At 38.9% G+C, this 23778-nt stretch overlaps 1 protein-coding gene across 1 annotated transcript in view; it reads left to right on the top strand.

The window, feature by feature from the left end:
* Positions 1-15733, top strand: part of LOC131165472 (RNA-binding KH domain-containing protein PEPPER) — a 31088-nt gene extending 15355 nt beyond the window's left edge. The window contains exons 3-6 of the mRNA XM_058123323.1: positions 13075-13223; positions 13300-13554; positions 13864-14058; positions 15327-15733. Coding sequence (XP_057979306.1) covers positions 13075-13223; positions 13300-13554; positions 13864-14058; positions 15327-15509 — 782 coding nt within the window. The 3' untranslated portion in view covers positions 15510-15733. The remainder of the gene's footprint in view (positions 1-13074; positions 13224-13299; positions 13555-13863; positions 14059-15326) is intronic.
* Positions 15734-23778: the final 8045 nt, after the last annotated feature.

Genomic DNA, 23778 nt, shown 5'->3' with positions numbered 1-23778 from the left:
ATGAGGTAGAATCGTATGATGGTAGAGGGCTTGATTGGGATGCCTATTAAGGAGGAGGTTGCACATTGATTGGAGAGGCCTTTCGATTTGGGGGAAGGTAGAAGGGTTGTGTTTGACATGGATAGGGACAAGGTGCTGGGCTCGGATGGTGTTATACTTGTTTCCAAAATAGTTGGGAAGCATTGAAAGATGATATCATGAGGTTTCTTGGGGACTTGTATTAGAATGGGGTGGTGTGCAAGAGTATTAATTTTGGTTTCATTGCCCGTATTCGAGAAAAAGGAAAGCCCTAGGGATAAAGGATTTTAGGTTGACCAATATTGTAACTAGTGTTTAGGTGTTAACTAAGGTCCTATCAAGAAGAAATAGGGAGGTGTTGGGGGATATAGTGTTTGTCGACATAGGGTTTTGAGACCCGTTTGGGTTGCCAACATTTGGTGACCGTTTTGAAATCAAACAAGTTTAGAGTATCAAACCATTGGTTCATCGAACTTGTCCTTTTTTATTTTTGAAAACGGAGTCGCCACTTTATTTTAATTTTTGAAAAGACAAACTAAAGGAAAAAACCATTTTAAAGAATTAGGTTCAGGCGTACATTTGTGAATACTGAAGGTAACACTGTGAATTCATTCTAATTAGAATTCAAAGTATTAGCACCCTAAATCACCCATTCCCTTGAATGGTTACCATGCTTACCTTGTGTGTGTGTACATCCCTGTTTGAAATGATTTTATGAAAATGTTCAACTCTTTTTCCTTTTGAAAAGCCCTTTGTAGGACTTGTGCAGAGGACTATCCTCATGAAAGCCCTACTACTTTAATGCCTAATCAAAATGCACATGCAACACATGCAAGTTAACAAACAATGAAGAAGAAATGGAGAAGAGAGGAAGGAGGGATTTTAGTTTTTTTGTTTGGTATGGCTGGATCTACAAAGTAGACTACCTGCATATCCTTAAAAGAGGAATCAAGCCGTTTGTAGTTCCCAAAAGACATTTTTAATTCAAGTTTGAAAATATTTTTTGGTTTATTTATAAAAACACTTAGAATTTGCATGATTTTGGTTTTTGTGGAAGGAAAACCATAAAACCTAACTTGAAATCCCTTGTTTTACTTTTTAGAAAAGAGGATTTTTAATCTATTCAACAGCCACATCATGAATGGTTCATTAAAAATGTAAATTTTTTTAAAAGATGTTTTGGTTTATTTTGAAGCAAAACTATTAAATCATTTGAAAAGTGTGGATTTTTGGAAGGAGAACCACAAACTTGACTTGGTCATCGTTTGAAAAGATTGGAGAACATCCAAACATTGTTTCATGGATGTATGACCCCACGTAAATTTGAAAACCTTGCAAACACATCTATATTTTTGAGAAAATTCATGCAAATCCATTTTGTTTTTTATGTAAAAGTGATTTTTTTTTTTGGTAGAGAAACCATGAAAAATCTGAAGATGAGGTCAATCAATATCAATTAAAGGTGCTCTTCTAGGTGTAGAGACACTAAGACCCTTGAAATCACGGAGAAAATCAAGAGAGTGCAAAATATTCACTCCCTGAAATTTGCGGTTGACCGCTTGCAAGGGCTGGTCGACTGCTTGAAAGGAAACTTCAGCATACATGTATTATTTGGACATTCTAGCATGCTTTTTTTTTTTGTACAACCACATTAGAAACATGTTTTACTTTTCCTAACATGCAAATTTGGCATAGGGTAGAGAAATCGTGATTGCAAGCAGTTGACCGCCTGAAAGGAAACTTCAACACATTTATATGATTTGGACATTCTAGCATCCTTTTTCTTGTACAACCACATTAGAAACATGTTTTACTATTCCTAACATGCAAATTTGACATAGGTTAGTAGTAACATCATGAATTACAAATCATATAAATTAAGAAGACACAATCATGCTTCAACATGCCAATATCGATGTAATGAATGGAAATTAAGTAAAGGGGTAGACACCGACCTCTTTGAGGAATAAGCCTCTCTATGGATCAAGCGAGGGGCTCTTCACTTCGAATCTCACTCCCAAAGTCTCTTTTTAAAGAAGAGGAGTGTGATTTCTTTTCTTCTCTTCTTCAAATGAAACCCCCTTTGAAATTCATGAATTTGTCTTGAAACCCTCACCTTGCCCCCATTTGGATGTAACCCAAGGTCTCCCACAAGAGGTCCTTTTATAGACCTTCAATGGAAGGTAGGGAAAACCCTATTCAAATATGAATTTCAAAAATTCAAATTTGAAAATAGTTACTGATAACTGCCAAGTGCCAACCATCAACTGCCAATATCGAAAGTTGACATGTGGCATCAATAGGACACGTGATTGGCCCAAAATCTCCAACCATTGCATGAAAACTCAAAAATTCAAAAATTCAAGCAAACCGATTCGATCACCTTTGGGGGGGGGGGGTGTTGTCGACCACTTGCAGGAGGGCACCAACACAAGGAAAAGGAGAGAGGGCTGGTTCATTGTCTTAAGAGGCCGGTTGACAGCCTAGTGAAATTTATGCTTTTCTTTTTTACTTTCCCTTGATTTTGATGTCTTCATTTGGGTATTAGCTTGTTTGGTCAAAAAATGATTATCGACAGTGTCAATAGCCCAATTTGATTTGTTGAAGAAGTACAAACCTTAGATGTAGTTTTGGTAGCCAATGAAGTTGAGGATGCAAGGAGGAGAGGTAAGAAGGGCGTGGTTTCTATATTCGATTTTGAAAAAGCCTGTGACATCGTTAATTGGGGTTTCCTTGACAAAGTGATGTAGAAAAAGTGTTTTGGGTCATTATGGTGTACTTGGATTAGAGGGAGCTAGTTTTGTTAATAAGTTAGTGATTGTTAATGGTTAGGGATTGATTTAGGGCTTCTTGTGGGTTAAGACGAGGGGATCCATTATTCCCTTTTTCGTTCACTCTGATGGTGGATGGTTTGAGATGGTTGACTCTTTGTGCTCAGGATCTAGGGGTCATAGTTGTTAGAATCTTACAATTCATGATTTGATTCATACGATTTGTGTACATCAAATTGATTGAAATCTTACTAGTGAATCTAAAAACAACTCAATCATAAGCCAAATCTATTTGATTTGATATGTGAATCCATCAATTCAAACAATTATGAACCTATCATATCTTGACAAACTTGACTAGTTTAAAACCCCCACGCCCCCAAAAAAACATTTCTTTCTTTTTTATTGCTTTTATTTTTACACGACTACATTCCATTCCTTGTTTATGTCAATTTTGTGATTAAAAAGAGGAGAAACTCGAACTTTAGATCTTATGCTGCCTTCACAAAACCATTCTTCACTTTAGAACGAGTGTAGTGTTCTGTCATTGAGAAGGGACAGAACATTCATCGGCTAAGGCGGTACTCATATTTCGTTGTGTTGTTAAGATTCAAAGGTTAGTTTTTTAGTAGTTTGTTCAATCATTATCATTTTTATCCTTTTTTTTTTTTTTAATCCAAGAAAGAATATGTATGAAATATTATTATTATTATTATTTTTAAAATTGTTCATAAACACAAACAGTTTAATTTTTTTTTATTTTTTTTATTGTTTCTTGATTCCTTCCCTTAAACAGCATAAAGTTCATTATTTTAAATTCTCTTACATCTCATTTGTTTAAGGGGTAGACACCGGCCTCTTTGAAGAATAACCCTCTATAGATCAAGCGGGATGCCCCTCACTACGAATCCCACTCCCAAAGTCTCTTTTAAAAGAAGGGGATTGTGATTTCTCTTCTTTCTCTTCTTCAAATGAAAACCCCTTTGAAACCCACGACTTTGTCTCGAAACCCTCACCTTACCCCCATTTGGATGTGCCCCAAAGTCTCCCCAAGGATGTCCTTTTATAGACCTTCAATGGAAGGGAGGGAAAACCCGACTCGAATTTGGAATTCAAAAATTCAATTTGAAAATAAATTACCGATAACTGCCAACCATCAATTGCCAATATCGGAGGTTGGCATGTGGCATCAATAGGACACGGGATTGGTCCAAAATCTCTAGCCAATTGCATGAAGACAGCTAAAAAATTCCAAATTTTTGGTAGACGGATTGACCACCTTGGGGGGCTTGTCGACCACTTGTAAGATGGCACAAACACAAGGAAAATGAGGGAGGTCTTGTTGATCTCCTTAAGAGGCTGTTGGCCACCTTGGGGGGCTTGTCGACCGCTTGCAGGATGGCACCAACACAAGGAAAAGGAGGGAGGTCCCGTTGATCGCCTTAAGAGGCTGGTCAACAGCCAGCGTAATTTATGCTTTTCTTTTTGAATTTCCCTCGATTTTGATGTCTTAATTTGGGTCTAAACTTGTTTGGTCAAAAAATGACTTGACAGTGTCAATAGCCCAATTTGATTTGTTGGGAAAGTACAAATCTTAGATGTAGTTTTGGTAGCCAATGAGGTTGAAGATGCAAGGATGATTTCTAAATTCGATTTTGAAAAAGCCTATAACATTGTTAATTGGGGTCTCCTTGACAAAGTGATGTAGAAAAAGGGTTTTGGGTCACTATGGTGTACTTGGATTAGAGGGTGCTTAGTTTTGTTAATATGTTAGTGATTGTTAATGGTCAGGGATTGGTTTAGGGCTTCTTGAGGGTTCAGACGAGGGGATCCATTATTCCCTTTTTTGTTCACTCTGGTGGTTGATGGTTTGAGATGGTTGACTCTTTGTGCTCAGGATCTAGGGGTCATAGTTGTTAGAATCTTACAATTCATGATTTGATTCCTACGATTTGTATCAATCCCACACCAAATTGATTCAAATTTTACTAGCAAACGTAAAAACAATTCAATCATAGCCAAATCTATTTGAATTGATTTGAATCTATCAATTCACATGATTTTGAACCTATCATATGCTGACAAACTCGACTATTTTAAACTCTTCCCCCCCCCCCCCCCCTCCACCCCAAAAAAAACATTTCGTTCTTTTCTGTTGCTTTTACTTTTACATGATTACATTCCATTCCTTGTCTATGTCAATTTTGTGATTAAAAAAGAGAAACTAGAACTTTATATCTTATGCTGCCTTCACCAAACCATTCTTCACTTTAGAACGAGTGTAGTGTTGTCATTGAGAAGGCGGCAGAACATTCATCGGCTAAGGTGATACTCATATTTTGCTGTGTTGTTAAGATTCAAAAGTTAGTTTTTTTAGTAGTTTGTTCAATTATTATCGTTTTTTTAACTTTTTTTTCTTTTTAATCCAAGAAAGAATATGTATGGAATATGATATTTTTTAAATTGTTGATAAACACGAACAGTTTAATTTTTTTTATTATTGTTTCTTGATTCCTTCCTTTAAACAGCATAAAGTTCAATATTTTAATTTTTCTTACTTCCCATTTGTTTAAGGGAAGCATACACATGGTATTTTTATTGTCAAAATTTGAGTGTATTTGATCATTTTGCTTGTTGTTTGTATATCAATATATGAATGTCATTTATAATTGATTTTGGAAATTTGTATCAAATCTTACAATTCGATTGGATTCTCAATTCCCAAAATTGGAGTTTTGATTCATGATTCAAATCTCAATTTGACAACTATGCTAGGGGTGATTAGGAGATTTTTTGATTAGGAGGGAGGAGATGGAGGTATCTCATCTTCAGTTCATGGACGACACTTTTTTTCTTGAGAATAGTCTCGTGAAATTCTGCAAGATACTTTGTTAAGCCTTTTGAGAAGATTTCTGGTTGAATAAATCTGTGTAAGAGTGGTTTAGTGGGTATCAACTTGGGTAGTAGGGAGTTAAGAGGGTTTCAGATCTCTCATAAGGCTTTGGCTTGGCCTTTATTGTATCTTAGTCTTCCTTTAGGGGGTAATCCTGGCAATTCAGAGAGTAGGGAAAAGATAGAGGGGTGGAAGAGGGAATTTCTTCTGTTGCAGGTGTGGGTTACTCTTATTAGTGCTTCCGTTGCTAATATATCCATTCATTTATTTTACCCTTTTTAGAATTCCTACTGGGATAGCTGGGAACTTGGAGAAAAAATTATGAGAGATTGTTCTAGGAGGATAAGATTTTACCCTTTTTATAATTCCTACTGGGATAGCTGGGAACTTGGAGAAAAAATTATGAGAGATTGTTCTGGGAGGATAAGAGGGATCATCTTGTTAGTTGGGAGTTGCATAGGACCCCCAAGTCTGAGAGAGACTGAGGCTTGGGAATATGGTTTCTAAGAATGCCTCCTTAATGGCGGAATGGTTATAGAGGTTTTCCTCTGAGTAACTTCTTATGACATCAGGTTAAAAGAGCATGTATGGGTGTCATAAGAATGGGTGGGATACAAGGGGGAGTGGCAACGTTACTCATGCAAGCCTTTGGAAGGTAGCCTGTCTCTTATTTTCTCTTACTCATCTTAAAGTGGGTAATGGTGATAAATTTGTTAGGTGGATATTTGGGTTGATGAGACATCATTGAAGCTGTTGGTGCCATGCTTGTTTAGACTTTCTTCCATCCATAATACACAAATTTCAGCTTTTTATTTTTTAGAGATGGGATTTTTTTCTTGGGACTTAAATTTTTTTTAAGAGTCTCAATGAAAGAGGTTGATAAATTTACTTGTCTATTGGATGTACTGGGTTCTTTTTTTCCTATTTCAAGGGGGATGCAAGGCTTTGGATTGGGGATTCTTAAGGGACTTTATTAATTTTTTAAAACCATGCATTGAAAACTTGGCATCATACGACCAGATCCTGGAGCTTGGTCATCTTGAAAAGTGAACATGGCTTTCTTAATCTCCTCCTTGCCAATTGCCTTCCCAAGCAAAGCTTTTTCATTCTCATGCCGTGAAAATTTCAGCAGATTTTTTAACAACTCAGAGTTGTGAAGAATTACATCCTTGTTCTTCTTTCGCAGTAGTTAGTATAAAATGCAATAATTCTTTAGAAATTTCTTCAAAAGAGTACAGAGAATTCCCATCTGTGTTTATAATGGACCTTATTATGGATGTTATTTGGGATTTTAACTTCCTATAATTCAATACTATAGGAAAAACTTATTGTTTTGGTTCTACAATTGAAGCCAGTCTACCCTTGCTGTCTGCCTTGAAAATTCCTGCCCAGCCTTTAACAAATCCATATACTCACTCAATTTGACATTAAAGTTAGTCAGATTATCACCATATGAAGGACACGTATGCATACTAAATTGAGCTTGACTTAACTCCTCTTTTGCAATCTTTATTCTACCTCCACTAGAAAAATGCGCCTCATGAAAAATTTTTGGGACACTTTTGTGGTGCTTCAACTTTTGGCATGGGACAACATTGGAGTGCCATAAATCCAAGCTTGTTTCAGAGTGCCAGAAAAATCAGAGATGCTTCACCAGAGACTTGAGAATATGAAAGGGAAAGTTGACCATCAAGGCTTCTAATCAAAGTTTATCATTTTAAGAGCAGGCCAATGATCTGAGGCCCCAGAAGGAAGAAAGCTGACATTGACAAAAGGTTAAATATTCCTACAAGAAGAGTAAGCCATTATTCTATCTAGTTTTTTTGGCTATAAAATCACTTTGCCTTATGTTTGTCCATGTAAAAAGAGTTGCCAACATATGGAAGTTCATCTGTAACTGTTTCATAGAAAATTTCTTAAAATCTTCCGCAGCAGCCAAGAAACCAGCTGAGATAGGACAATTGCTCTCCGATAATTCCTAATTCTATGGAAGTTACCTAATGACAACCAAGGGACATCCTTAGTTGCCTTTGAGAAGGCCAACAACTCAGACCTTAGATCCTTTCTTCCATCATATTATTAGATATATATACACTTATACAGAAGTAATCAACATTCATCATCACTGACGCTGAGACTTTTGGAGATATATGTTGAGCCTTCCTGATGACTTCTGTAGCATTTAAGTACTGTGATTATAGCCCACAACCAAAATCCTTCCCATAAGTTCATTACTGCTATAGTTATGTAGAAACACCCTGCCTTTTTGAATTGCATGTCACTGGAAAAATCCACTGGTTTTACCTTAGTCTCGCATAGCCCAATCATTTGAAGAGATCTGGATTTTTAAAATAAATTTAGGAACTTCTTAAGTGGGTCATTAAAACCCCTAATATTATTGCTTGCGATTATCAATTTCATGTTTCAGCTACTGGGGCTTTTCCATCAACCTTAGCTTTTGACTCTTTGGAGGTCTACCTCTTTTTAGCATTATTACTTCCTTTCTTGTCCTGGGAGGACAGGCTTTGGATCAATGGTAAGGTTGCTCCTCTGTGACTGGTTTGTCGCAGGTTCGAGTCCAAGGAAAAAGCTTCTCTGCATAAAAGCAGGGGTAAGGCTGTCTACACTGTAACAACCCACCCTCTACCCTCGCAAAAGCAGGGCGCATTGTGGCCTGTTGATGCCCTTTTCTTTTACTTCCCGTCTCATCCTTGGACTCAAGATTCACCAAGAACTCCTTTAAGCTTAGTATCATCACCAGTTCACCACTGTTTAAACTTCCAGAAAATTGATCACAACGTTTCATTTCTTATCCTTAGAATCAGATTTAATCCTAGCATAGTCTAGGTCCAGTGGGTTTGGAAATGATCTCCTGCAACATCACCGCGATTAGAAGTTCCATAAGACAGACCAGCACAATCACCCCATGCTATAAACTTCTCATTTCTGATAGTAGAGCCATAAGTTAAGGAAAGCACAGCTTTTTCATGATTCTCTATGGTAATAGAAACTTCTGCTGGATTCATATTAATCTTGCTTAAATTGAAAAAACAGTTTGAATTAGAAACAACTTCTCTATCCTTAAGATTTACTTTCCTTGCCCTATAGAGGGAGATCTTCTTCATCTGCTTGAGAATCCTTACATTGCTCCTTTTAATCTATTAGAATTCAAAAGGAGATTTTGACAGGAACAGCATCTACCTGACTTAGTTTCAACCCATTGTTTCTTTGCCTTACAAGTTTTAGAAATATGCCCAAAAACAGAAAAAAATTTGAACATTTTAGAGCTTTCCATGCATACTCCACATCAATAGTCAAAATATCTTCGTTGACATCTATCTCCACTGAGACCCTAGCCCAATTCAAATTCTTCATTTGCTTGGCGAGAGAGTCTTAAATACAATAGGATGCCTACTGAACTTGCCAGTAGCCACATTGCTCAATCCAATAGTGATCCAAGAGACAGACGGTATGTTATAGATCTTCACACGAATTGGGCTTCTTCAAGTTGAAGAGACCTCCCTTCAATTGAAGGATCCCAATGCTATAGAATAGTGGAGAGTTGTCTGTAAACCATGGGCTATGCTCCAGTATTTGTTGTTTATTCACCTCACTAGTAACTTGAAAACTTTTAAGAGCCAGTAGAAGTAGAGAATATTTCTTCATCACCCGTTTTTTTCCAAATCTTATCAATGTATTCTTAAGACTAGGATAAGGTGGTGACTCCAAAAAACTGGCCTTTCTATTGATCTTTCCATTTTTCTGGGCCTGCCTTAAAAAAATTTCCTTAAGTAGATTAACCAAAATCTCCTTCATTATTTGGCTTCTCTTTGGTGTGAGGGGCGGGGGCAGGGAAATTTTGGGGTGGGGCGGGGGGGGTGGTGACCTTTTCTGTTATTCAGTGCGATTGGCATTATGTGTTGTGGTGTCAGTTTGTGTTGGCTTTTTCTCTCACTTGTTTTTTAGTTTTCAGGTTTTTCTTTTTTTTTTTGGATTTTCCAAACCATGTTAAGGAGATGTTATATTCTCCTGGCTTTATATTCTTATTCTATTATTTTTATTTTACTATTAAATAAAAAACAAGACCTTCCCTTTCTTCAAAGAAGACTTGAAATATTGCAAATCAAACACACATTTATCCATATTACTGAAATGTGGCCTTCAAATTGAACCTGCATTATCCTTTAGGTCCTTAATTTCGTCTCTCAGAATTGAATCACCCTGCAAGACTTGTGCAGATTCATGAATTGTGCACTCAATAACAAATTAGCCAGATGCAATCAGTAATCAGTCCAAACTCTGATAACAGCGGATGATTATCGAATATGAAAAGCTAATCAGTATCTAAAGTAACACAAATTTGATCCAGGAAAATAGTTGAAGATGATGGAAACAAGCTCTCCAAACAATCAGGCAGGAAGAGCAACCAAATTGCACTGCAATCAACCCATGATTATTGATCAATGGCCCAAGTTATCTGAAGTACTTAACATGCGATGATTTAAAACTGAATTCTCCACCCCCTCCCCCCCCAAAAAACAAAAAAAAGCACCACCAGTTTGGTTCCTTTAATTCCAAATTATGATACTTAGAACATATGCTATTAATGAACTATGTGTCTTCAGTTAAACTTTTAGAAAGGCCAGACCTGTGTTAATTCAGAAAGTTTTTAAATTTACTGATATTATTAAACTAGTGCAGACGTCAGATGCATTGCATGTGAATGCAAGTGAATAATCTTTGAGTGTATTTAAACTATTTGTTTTTTTAGAACTAAAAGTAATATTTAATTAAATTTTAATATAGCTTATGTGTGTTTTAAAAAACAAATCGATAATAAGATGTCATAATTATGACTTCTCAAAGTTATTCACTAGAATATATAATTTCTTTGCAATATCTACAATATGATACAGTTGGATTGCTTCCTATGCAGGAGAAGATTCAGTTGTTTGAGTATTTGATGATTAGGCCAACTAGAGTTGGAAAATATTTGGAAGTGGGTCTGATATAAACAATCAAGGTTGTTCGATTTCGTGTTCTTTTTTTTTTTTTGGTGTGGCGTGGGGGGGGGGGGGGGGGTGGGTTGCAGATCTGGAATTTTGATTCAGAGGATCCGAAGGATTACAAACCAAAAGGTTGGAAGAGATTCCCAAATTGGCAGTAAAGGATGGCATAGGGTTTGCTGCTCTAAGGGTAGAAAGGAGGTGGTGGTGACACTAGAGCACCTTGGGCTTGCCAGTTCAAAGAGCAGAAAGGAGATGTTGTGTGGGCTTGAACGCAGTTGAGGCACTTACAAACAGTGATTGGCTGTATCGAGCTTCATTAGTTAGAGAGATGGTACAAGCATGTGGGTCCTTTTGGACTTGGGTTTGTCCAAAAATTCTATGATGAAAAGCCCAAACACTCTAAGAGCTGGTATTGGCTTTTAGGGATTTGGGTTGCCTGAAAATAGAATCTTTTAATGAGTCCATTCCCACTTGTGAAACTCAGTAGTACAACCTTCTTCTCAGCTGCAGCAATGGGATAATAATCTCGGTTCTCTGAGCAGCAGGGAGGTGTCAGTTCAGTTTGTGATGAGGCAGCACAGAGGTTCATGGCAGTGTGATGATAAGTCTTCTCTGAAAGAGTGGTCGGAGTAGGAAAAAAATGCTGATATGACATGACTTAGGAGGGGAGATTGAGAGTGCAGAGCCCTCTATTTGACCTCCAGGTAATGTTAGATCTATCCCTGGGTACTCAGTGGAGAGTTAGAGGAGCCACAATTGAAATTTACAACAAGATGTTTCCAATTTAAGTCCATTGATGATGTCATTGTGAGATAAAGGGATTAAGGAATCAATAGCTGGTTACTGTTGTGGGGAACCCAATGGTTGTCAAAGATGGCACAGGTGATAAGTCTGGGGGTGGGGGTTCATTTGGAGGTTAAAAAGAAATGATGTTTCTAAGGATGAAAGTAATTGTAATAGTGAGTGCATGTGTGTGATGGCGATTGCTATTGGATGATATTCGTGAATAGTTTTGGTGCGCTTCAGATTCTTCAGATTTGCTGGGTGATATATTTTTCATGTGTCACCACCCACCAACTACAATAGAAGGTTTATTGTGTATTCCAATCTTTTTTGGGGTAAGTAACAATCAAGAAGAAAATGATCATAAATAGGACGGTATTTTGACTACCCTTCTTCCTCCTATGAATGGAGTTGGTGGAAAAGATATGGATGCTCAACAACTGATGGATAAGATGGAGTATAGTTGTTTAATCATATGGAGGAAATGAAGTTTGCCTGGAATGTGCAAGGTCAAGGCAAAAAAGAAAAAGGTCTATCAAATTTAGCTAATTTGAAGTGTTCGATTAATTGTATGATTTGAAGGGAATGAAAATGGGCTTTCTAACTTAGTTGGGCTAGGTTCTTTCTTATATTCTTTTCTTGCAAAGACTTATTGTCCTCCTTTAGTTGTAGTTTCTCTTCTTTCTATCAACAAATTTTCTTTTGTTATGAAATAAGAACATATAATATTAATGAATTTTATTTTTAAATTAAAATCTTTGAAAAGCCTAATGTATGTTTATCTATATATAGGAAAAAAATTTAAGTTTCTTCATATGATTAATGATATTTTAATTAATGAAAATGGTAGTTTCCAACTTGTGTTTCTTCCCTCTTTCTTCCTAAAATGCCCTCAATCTTATAAGCTTTCTTTTAATGATAACATTTACAAATCATGGGTACGTATTCTTTTTTATTTTAAAATTTTAAAAAACATTTATGGCATCCCATCATCTCCTCTACTCATTATCTCCTAAAAATACTAAATTTGGAAGTATGCATGTCTGCAACTAATTTTGATGAAAATTTTGTAAAAATAAGAAAAAATTGTCCAAAAGCAATTTCATCATTATTTAGAACTGGCAGTGTACCATGACAAGTTTTGAACTTTAGTCACCTGCAAGGGAGGAAATGACTCTGATTGCGGTTCTTCAGAAAAAGAGGAGGGCAAGCATAAAGGCTACTAATGATTTTTGAGTCTATCCACTCTTGTCCATTTATTAACACCTAAAAAAATGATAGGAATTTTTCTTATGGAACATGATACATACCAGCTTAAATAAGTAAATCACCCAACTTTCCAATATGGCGTAATGTTTGGTGCGTCGTGAGTGAGAATTACTACCCCTAACCGTTACTGAAACTGATAGCTGTTAGATGTGGTTGAGATGAAATTGTTTATTGCACTGTTATTGCTGCGTGGTTTCCTGGTGAAGTTTTATTGGTATCTACTTAATAGTTTTATCTTTTCTGTCCATTTTCTTATTACTTTTTGTACTAGAAAATTTCTTGTTTATGAAAATCCTAGATGGATTATACTTGACAATATTTCTTCTCGCAGATGAAGTACCATTCTATGTTGCCTCAGATGAGAGAATTGTAGAGTTGTTGGGGGAAGCCCTAAAGGTTTTCAAAGCACTAGAAGCTGTAGTGGGGCACCTAAGAAAGTTCTTGGTGGATCGTAGTGTTATTCCTTTATTTGAGAAGAGTGTAAGTTGTACTTATTAGATGACTTGATGATTTATTTTGTCGCACTATTTGATATTATGATGGTTGTTTCTTCCAGTACAATGCAATGATGTTGCAAGATCGCCAAGTAGAGACCTGGGCTGATAAGTCATTGATGCACAGCTCTTCTCAAACTGGAATTAGTTCTGATTATCCTATTTCTGTTAAGAGGGACCCTGTGTTCCTTGATCGTGAAACCCAGATGGCATCAAAAATCCCACCTTCTGGACTTTCACTCTATGGGCAAGATTCCGGACTTTCAGGACTACGTTCTTCAGGACTTGGTCGCCCTGTTGCTCCTATTGTTACCCAGGTTGGTGGCTTTGAGCGGCCTTTTGACTTTGTATGTAATCCTTGGTTTTGAAATTTTAGTTAAAATATATATGCGGCTCCTACCAATGTAGCGAGCAATTATAACATTTTAAATTTATTTTAATAATTAAAAAATCTGATTGCATACGTGCCCTTGCCCACCCATGAAGACAGTTTTTGATGAAATTTAGTTTTATGAAAACAAGTTTTCAATGTGAAGCAAATTTTATTTCTCTTTGACTCTCTTTGACACCTCTGATATATTTTTGACCTCTTTATAATAATGATTTTGTTGCTCCATCAACTCTAGGTTGTCCAAACAATGCAAATACCGCTCTCTTATGCCGAGGATATTATTGGGATTGAAGGGACAAATATTGAATATATTCGGCGTACCAGTGGTGCTCTCCTGACTGTGCAAGAGAGTAGGGGCCTGCCGGATGAAATTACTGTGGAAATTAAAGGGACATCATCACAGGTTCAGACAGCTCAGCAACTTATTCAGGTGAGAAAGTTCAGGGCCCTGTTTAGTTGTGGAAAACATTTTCTGTCTTCTAATTTTTATTTTTTCAAAGAATTATAAAAAAAATTGGCTTATTTTTAATTTTCCAAGATTTGTATTAAAAGGGTAGAAAATGAAGAGTTTGTTTAAATGTGAAAAACAATTGTTCATATTTTATTTTTAAATTTCAAAATAATCAGAAAAAAAAAACTTGTTTTCTAATTTTCCAAAATTTATATAAGGTAATATTTGGAATCATGGATTTTTTGGCTTGAATTTGGATTTGTGTAGATTTAGAAGAAACTCTATGCATAATACACACAAGTTAGAAGTCCAAGATCCGAATTCCATGCTCTCATACACAACCTAGGAGTTAGAAACTTCAAAAATAATGAAGATGTTTTCTGACTTTTCTATATCAATTTGAAAAATTGGAAAGCAAGGTGACATTTTTGTAATTACTTGTAAAATTAGAAAAATAGAACTTTTTCCACAAGCACGTAGTGCTGAAATTGTTTATTGTTCATTTATTTCATACAAATTTTATAAAAAAAAAATTAGCTATTATTTTTTTTGTTGGTAATTCTTTGAAAAATTAAAATGAAAAATGAATATTGTTTTCCATAATTAAATGGGCTCTCAGTTTCTTGAACTTACCATGTTCTATTTTTTCTGAATGGCATCAACATCATGGGTGCATACTTTTATCTGTGTGGGCTCTGTTTGAGAGTTCTGCGCCCTATGGGTTAATGTCGCGTATTCGGTTCACTTTTTGCACATGCGTTCCTTTGGTGCTCCACAGTACAGTTTAAATGTGGCTTTGTTATCAATGAACTACATTTTCCCCCTATTTCCAGCAGTAAAAATGATATTAACATCTTGAAATGAGTAATTTTTGTTAGATTTGCCATTTGGTTTTGCAATGTTGGACTCAATGAGCTAAGTATTTGGTACTCTGCAAAAATTTTTGAGAGCTAGTGGCAATGATGCTTTGGCAAGAATTTGAGGAAAATGATCGATAAAAGAATTTCAAAAGAAATGGCATGGAGGGCAGTAAACATCATGCCTGCTTGGACACATTGAGTTGAATGAAGGTCCTTTCAATATGATGTATTAATCGAGAACAGATTTCATTGCTGTGATGATAGCACCCTGCATGATAGGAAACCGCATTCCATGACCGAAAAAAAAAAGAAATTGTATTGACCTAGCGGAACAAGGCATGGGGGTAAGAGGCTCTGACATTAGCAAGTTCTTATTTTTGTTTGCAGGAATTTATGAACCACAAAGAATCGGTGGCAAGCAGCTATGGCATGATAGACTCTGGTTTGAGGACTTCCTATTCTCATTCTCAGTTGGGACATGCCTCATATCCTTCATCTTCTTTGTCAGCACAGGCCTACAGTGGCTATGGATCTTCCACTGTTGGAGGATATAGCAGTTTCAGGCTGTGAAATTGTAATCCTGCAATTTATGATGTGTTTTTGATCCGGAATTAGTTTCTTTCCATCTCCCATTTTTCCTTTAAGAGGAAAATTTCAATTCAAATTTAATCATTGTGTAAAGCTTTTAAAGATGGTTCTTGCTTTTTCCAAGTATATTCGTCCAGGCATATTATCAATTTAGTCTCGTTGGCAAATTTAGCATGAATGACAGAAAATGTAGTGAATTTGAACTAGTTCCGCCCCCTTGCCGTCATTAGCATTTTGTCAGTTTGTCAGATTGATTTGTTTTGTTTTGTTTTGTTTTGTTTTGTTTTGTTTTTTTACCTCTCCTTTTGGGCATTGGAAAGTTGAATCGGCATTATGGATGTCGTGACGTCCGCGGGAGCGAGGGTGTTCTGGGTGGGTGAAATAAAAAGTGATTTTAATTTTCGTGAAAAGTGGAGGGTGGAGTCGTCACTAATATTTTAGAGTACAGTTAAAACATATGATTATCACCCAATTAAGGGTAGAATCCGTTTGCGTATGTCAAAGTAGGGATTGAGAGTTTGGTTACGTGAGGGGAAGATATTAGTACTTTTTATACGTCTGTTCTACGAACGATATTTAATTAATTGACAATTTTCAAATTAAATTTATTAGCCTTTTTATTGTACTTATTTTGTAAATTACAAAATACACATGCAAATAAATGGATCTTCCTAGTATTTACAATATAATATTTCACTTAGAACTAGGGCATGGGAAGCTTAAAAAGCTCATGCCCCTTTTTCAAATTATAGGGAATGAAAATCATGAAAATATGTTACAAAAATAAACTCCTAGATTTTTTGAAATTTATAGGATTTGTCGGAATAATATTTTTAGAAATCTTAGGAGGTTTTTGAGCTCATTTATGATGAAAAGTTTGCAAAAAATAAATTTTTTGCCTCAAAATTATTTGTTTTCTAATTTTTTGAATTTTTTTGTAATTTTTTCATATTTTTCTCGAATTTTAAAACAATTAAACAATATGATTCAAAAAATAATTTTAGGAAAATAAAGAAAACTGAGTCAAAATATTTTCATAATTTTCTTTTGATTTTTTTTGAATTTTCTGTAATTTTTCTAGATTTTTGTGAATTTATAAATATTTAAATAATATAATACGAATATGAATTTGGTAAAGATTCATATCATAGTGATTTGATAAATTTTACGCTGTCTGTCAGCTACCTAACGCAACCCTCCTCCTTAACTTGAGCTTGAGACCAGCTCTGTATGAAAAAAATTAGGACATTAAGTCAACTAGTTTGAAAGGGAACTGGTTAGAGGATTAACGGTTCATGGGGAGATGGGTTCAGGTCAACTGTCAAGGCCACGTGTCGCCTCCTAGGTAGATGGTCCAAAAGGAACCGAATCAAGGGTGTGGCATGATCGCGTCTGCTACTGAGAAAAATGGATCGAACGGTTCTGAGGAAGCCGCATGAGGCCTCGCGTGTGTGGAGGTGGGCGAGCCACATGTTGGAAGCTGGACGGAGGGGTGTACGTAGACAGGGATCAATGACGTGGCTCGATCCAAGTCGTCCCCAGAAAACACAGATCGAGCAGTTAGGGGTTGGTTCGATCGGGATTCGTGACGTGGCATAATTCACGTCGTTGCCAGGAAGCATAGATTGTGTGGCTCAAAGAGAGCTGCGTAGCGCCTTGAGTGTGTGGAGGAGAGCAATCCACGTGTCGCAATCCTATGGTTCTAAAGTCAGAGATACTTAAAAACCAATTTTTTGTTTTTCTCTCATTTCTCCATTCCTCTCTCTCTCTCTCTCTCTCTCTCTCTCTCTCTCTCTCTCTCTCTCTCTCTCTCTCTCTCTTTGTAAGAACCTGAACCGTGATAAATGGGTTTAAATAAATAAGAGAGGGGTAAATTGGTATTTGAATAGGCTTCGTCGACAAATCCAGAGTTCGTGGACAAAGGCCTTGTATCTCTCGTCAACGAAGTTCAGAGGCTTGTCGACGAGGAGAAGCTAAGGGGTTTCGAAAAATCGGAGATCCCAGACTCGTCGACGAGGTCTTGGTCTTGTCGACGAAAAGACTATAGAGCCTCGTTGACGAGAAGTGGCCAAGTCAAAGGGCTATAAATAGAAGTTTTCATTACTTCTAAGTTAAGAAAACTAAATCCTATATATCTCTCTCTCTCTCTCTCTAGAACTCTCCCTACTCTCTATCTCTCTAGATTTTTCTTCGTTGTTTGTCGCTGGAATCGTGAATCTGAAGTTACCACGAGGATCGTGGAAGGATTCTTTACAAGTTCTACGGATCAGAATCCCGTTTCAGAGAATTTTGGGTTTTGGCGAAAAATCGAGGTAGGGCTCAGTTTTCAATTCTGATCCGGTAGTTTTGTAGGGAATAGTCTTGTGAGTATATTTTGTATTGTGATTTGAAGGTTATGGAACTCGGTTCGCTGTTTAGGGACCTTAGAGTTCGGGATTTACTATTCGGGGAAAAGGTAAGGGGAATTGTGTTTATCGGTTATTTTTGAAATTGGACTCTGTAGAACTGTGGTCTACGGTCTTGTGTGTGTTTTGACTACTCATTTGGGAGAATCTAATGGGGAAAACTATGAGTTTTTCATTATTACAGTTTTGGGAAAAAGGGGGGCGACGGGCTGCATCCCTGGTTTTGTTGAAAATCGAATGTATATGTTGATTTATACTGTGTTGTAAGGATGACCGTGCCTTGACTTGTTTAAACTGTATTTGTTTGGAAAACCATGATTTTAGATTACCAAATGGGTGTGGTTTGTTTAGTTATATGAGCATGCATGTGTGTGTGTGATTGTTTAAATGCTAGTAGGAACGCGGTTCCGAATTGTTCCAGGTACTGAGAGTGTCCGACTTTATATCCAAGGGCATATGAAATCGCTGGCCATAGGTTGGCAGAGGTCCGACTATATCTGAGGGCGTGAGCCTATTCCGGCAGATTAGGTCGAAAGGTGTGGATCCACCAGTTAGCACCGGTACGATGCCATGGGAGTCGAGGACTAGCCATATGCCCGTGGCGCCGTGTTACGCGGGTTGGCTACGAGCCAATGGCGTATGTCGCGAGCCGGATTCGGGCCGAAGGGTGTGACAACACCAGGATTACTGATCATGTGTTTTTGTGCTTGTATGCACTAGGTAAAATTTGTATTGGAACTGCATTTAACTGCGTGTATGTTGCATCATGATAACACTCAAATGCCATACACTGATATAACCTGTATTCTTCCTTACTGAGAGGTGTCTCACCCCTACTGTACGTACATTTTTACAGGTCCTTCGAGTAACCGGAACAAGCGTCCTAGTGTAGGGAGCGTAATGGCCGGTGTACTGCGGTTAGCGCTTGGGTAAGTGCTAGGACTGTGTTTTGATGGGATGCCATTTGGGATGTGTTGGGCACCCAATTATACGTTATATGATAGAGCATGTTATACTTTTGTATAGACTCTGGTATGGTACTGTATTTATATATAGAACGACCTTTTTCCGCTGCGTATATTCTGTTGTGTTTGGATGAGTTTAGGGTGCCTGGGAACCCCACGAGGTCGGACCCTCATCCTTTGTACTGTATCTGTGGATGGTTTGTATGATACAGGGACAGGTTAGATTACATTTTTACCCTTGTGTCCCATATCCGGGTTCGGGGCGTGACAGCTTGGTATCAGAGCTAACCAGGTCGTTAGGTCTTGTAGACTTGGTTAGGCTTAGCTGTGAGTACATACCAAAGTATAGGATGTTGGATATGGGTAGAGTTGGTTGAGGGTTGTTCTGTTGCTAGACCGGGATTTATCGATGACATTCCGTGTTTTTCCTAGGATGACGATTCCAGTAAAAGCAGGGTAGACTATTGATGATTCTTGTGTCGATGTGGTAGGGTAGACCTAAACCTGGCAGGGAGTGGTTAACACAATTAGTGATAGATCATTGTGTTAACTGTATGTGTTGTAGGGATACTAATAGATTCCTATTGTGCTGCAGAATGGGACCCAAGGATAATGACTTGGGAAGTGGCTCCGAGGAGACTGCGAGTGATGAGTCTCCCTATGTGCCTCGAGGTTTGACGAGGCAGGTGTTACGGGAGATCGGGCAAAGTGTGAGGAGACGCGAGCGCTCTCCTACTGCCGCGAGGTGCACCATTGAGAGGTTTACACGCATGCATCCTCCGACGTTCTCTGGAGGACCTGACCCAATGATAGCAGAGGACTGGGTGGAGAAGACTGAGAGGATCTTGGAGGTCCTGCACTGCACGTATAGGCAACAAGTCCTCTATGCTACCTTCCAGCTATCTGGGGAGGCAGGTCGATGGTGGACTGCAGTGAATCTGCTGGAGAAGTAGAGAGGCGGTCCCGAAGAGATGTTATGGAGCCTTTTCAAGGAGGTGTTCTTCGACAGATACTTCCCGACTTCTGTACGTGATGCGAAGGCAGATGAGTTTTCTGCTTTGATTCAGGGGAATTTGACGGTGCAGGAGTATGCGGCTTGGTATATAGAGTTGTCCCGGTTTGCGCCGTGTTTGATCTCGAGCGAGTATGAGAAGACTCGAAGATTTGAGAAGGGCCTGAGGAAGGATATCCGTAGACTAGTGGGTATGCTTCAGATCCGCGAGTTTTTGGTGTTGGTAGATTAAGCCACGGTGATTGAGACCGATATCCGAGAGGACGAGGTGGATCAGGAATCAAGAAAAAGGATAGTACCCTCTGGTTCTCAGACAGGATCTCGTTAGGGATCGTGGAAGAAGAGGAGCAAGGGCTCAGGTTATCACCAGAATACCGAGCACCAGGATTCTCAGATGAGCAAGACTAGTGGATGTTGTACCAGATGCCATAAATGGCACGAAGGTGAGTGCCGGTCATTTGGGGGTAACTGCTACAATTGTGACCAGCCAGGCCACATGTTTCGCGATTGTCGTGCACCAAAGCTAGACATGCCTGCATCCAGTGCGAACCGAGGGAGCAACCAGATACCTTGGGGAACCATTTAGACGAATACAGCTCTGGCCAGAGTATACTCTTTTACTCCAACGGACGCTGAGCATGCAGGGAACGTAGTGACAGGTACCTTATTATTGCTTTCAAATAAGGCTTCTATTTTTTTAATTCGAGTGCAACCCATTCTTTTATATCTATGAATTTTGTTGGACGGTGTGGGGTTGAGACCCAAGTCATGAACTATGTGTTATCTATTACTACACCATCTAGGAGTGTGTCTTTCTATAGGAAGATGTTGGTAGACTGTCCAGTGGTAATTCACGGGAAGCTACTACCGGCGAATCTTGTGGTATACGACATGTTAGGGTTCGATGTTATTCTGGGGATGGATTGGTTGTTCTCCAATTATGCTGTGATCGACTGTCGTAGGAAGGTAGTAGTTTTCAGACCTCCTAGGGAGTAGGAGTATGAATTCTAGGGATCATGTGTGCGTCCAACGCCACAGATCCTATCGGCACTACAGGCGAGGAGGTTACTCTTAAACGGGCGTCAGGGGTACCTAGCTTGTGTGAAGGAACCGTCGTAAGATGAGTTGAGGCTCGAGGATATTCAAGTAGTCAACAAGTTCCCAGACGTGTTTTCAAATGATTTACCCGATTTACCTCCTGATCGTGAGGCGAAGTTTGCGATAGAGTTGCTGCCTAGTAAGGCACCGATCTCTAAAGCTCCGTACTTGATGACTCCAGCAGAACTTCGAGAGTTGAAGGAGTAGTTACAAGAATTACTGGACAGGGGATTCATTCGACCTAGTGTTTCGCCTTGGGGAACTCCAGTATTGGTTGTGAGGAAGAAGTACGGGTCGATGCGGATATGCATTGATTACCGTGAGATTAATAAGGTAATTGTGAAGAATCACCATCCTTTACCTCGTATCGATGATCTCTTTGACTAGTTGTAGGGAACGCGGGTCTTTTCAAAGATCGACTTGCGGTTAGGATATCATCAGGTGAGGGTTAGATCTGAGGATGTAGCGAAGACGGCTTTCCGAACCAGATGCAGCCACTATGAGTTCTTGGTTATGCCGTTTGGGTTGACGAATGCTCCGGAGGTGTTTATGGATTTGATGAACAGGGTTTTTCATGAGTACCAGGACCGGTTCGTGGTGGTATTCATTGACAACATTCTGGTATACTCGAGGAGTACGGAAGAGCATGAGAACCATTTGAGGTTAGTATTACAGATTCTGCGGGAGAAGAAACTGTATGCTAAACTGAAGAAGTGTGAATTCTGGTTGAGTAAAATTGCATTCTTAGGCCATGTGGTGACTGGTGATGGTATATCAATTGATCCTAGCAAAATTGAAGTTATGGTCGACTAGGTGAGGCCGAAGAATGTGCAGGAGGTTCGGAGTTTTCTAGGGCTGGCGGGTTATTATTGTCGGTTCGTGGAGGGGTTCTTTAAACTGTCTGGGCCTCTAACTCGATTGACCAAGAAGGGAGTGCAGTTTGAGTGGACTAGTGATTGCAAACAGTGCTTTCAGGAGTTAAAGCATCAGCTGGTTACTGCTCCAGTGTTGATCATTCCTTCGGGGGATGGTGGGTTTGTGATTTATAGCGAAGCGTCTCTGAAGGGTTTGGGATTTGTGCTTATGCAGCAGGGTAAGGTAGTAGCATATGCTTCTCGGCAAATGAAGGAATATGAGAAGAATTACCCTACGCATGATCTAGAGTTGGCTACCGTTGTATATGCACTGAAGATCTGGCGACACTACTTGTATGGTGTGCAATGTGAGATCTTCACTGATCATAGGAGCCTCAGGTATTTCTTCATGCAGAAGGAGTTGAATATGGCAGAGGCGGTGGCTTGAGTTGATTAAGGACTACGATTGCACGATCAGTTATCACCCGGAGAAGGCTAATGTGGTAGCTAATGCGTTGAATCAAAAGTTGGGACCTGCGGTTGTAACTCAGTGTCACATCAGACAGGATTTGGAGAGCTCATGTATAGAGTTGGTGTCTGGTGATCATCAGGCTTTCTTTGCTAGTTTGGTGGTCTAGCCGACCTTGTTTGAGCGTATAAAAGCAGCGCAGGCTAGTGATGCAGAGTTAACTAAGATTATAGAAAAGGTACAGCACAGACTAGCTATAGAATTTAACATCTCTGAGGGAGGTGTGTTGAGGTTTGGGATTAGGCTATGTGTTCTGAACGATCATGAGATCAGAAGGACGATTCTGGAGAAAGCGCATCGTTCTCTGTATACGATACATCCTGGTAATACAAAGATGTATCGGGACTTGCGTGAGACCTTCTGGTGGTCTGGTATGAAGAGAAAGATTGCTCAGTTCGTGGAGCAGTGTCTGACGTGTCAGTAGGTGAAAGATGAACATCAGAAGCCGGCAGGGCGGTTGCAGCCTTTGCCTATTCCGGTGTGGAAATGAGAGCATATTTCCATGGATTTTGTGACTGGATTGCCACTAGCACTTCACGGGCAGAATGCCATCTGGGTGATCATGGATAGGTTGACGAAATTTGCTCATTTCATACTGATGAAGGTTGGCTATTCTTTGAATAGGCTAGCAGAAATGTACATGCATGAGATTGTGAGAATGCATGGAGTACTAGTATCCATTGTGTCAGATCAAGATCCGAGGTTTACTTCTCGGTTCTGGACGAGTTTGTAGGAGGCACTAGGGACGAAGCTCACTTTCAGTACAGCGTTCCACCCTTAAATGGATGGACATCCGGAGAGGACGATACAGATCTTGGAGGATATGTTGCGAGCTTATGTGTTAGACTTTGGTGGTAGCTAGATACAGTTTATACCACTCGTGGAGTTCGCTTATAACAACAGCTTCCAGGCTAGTATCGGGATGGCACCATTCGAGGCTTTGTATGATCGGAGGTGTTGATCTCCTTTATGTTGGAATGAGGTTGGTGAACGTCAGGTGTTAGGACCAGAACTTGTGCAGCAGGTGTTTGAGGAGGTGTTGATTTGAGAGTGGATTAAATCAGCTCAGAGTCGGTAGAAAAGTTACGCAGATGTTCGCCGCTGTGATTTAGAGTTCGAGGTGGGGGGTAAGGTATTTATGCGTATCGCTTCGATGAAAGGGGTGATGAGATTCGGGAGGAAGGGCAAGCTGAGCCCGAGGTATATCAGACCATTCGAGATTCTTGAGTGAGTGGGCCTGGTAGCGTATAGGATTGCATTACCTCCATCACTCTCGAGGGTCCACGATGTGTTCCACGTATCCATATTGAGGAGGTACGTGTTGGATCCTTCACATGTTATTAGCTATGGTGAGTTGGAAATTGAGTATACTTTAGCGTATGAGGAGA

The sequence above is a fragment of the Malania oleifera genome, chromosome 10 (genome assembly GCF_029873635.1).
Source record: "Malania oleifera isolate guangnan ecotype guangnan chromosome 10, ASM2987363v1, whole genome shotgun sequence".
Taxonomy (NCBI): Eukaryota; Viridiplantae; Streptophyta; class Magnoliopsida; order Santalales; family Ximeniaceae; genus Malania; species Malania oleifera.
The sequence above is the reverse complement of the archived record's forward strand: the minus strand, read 5'-3'. Positions and strand labels throughout refer to the sequence as shown.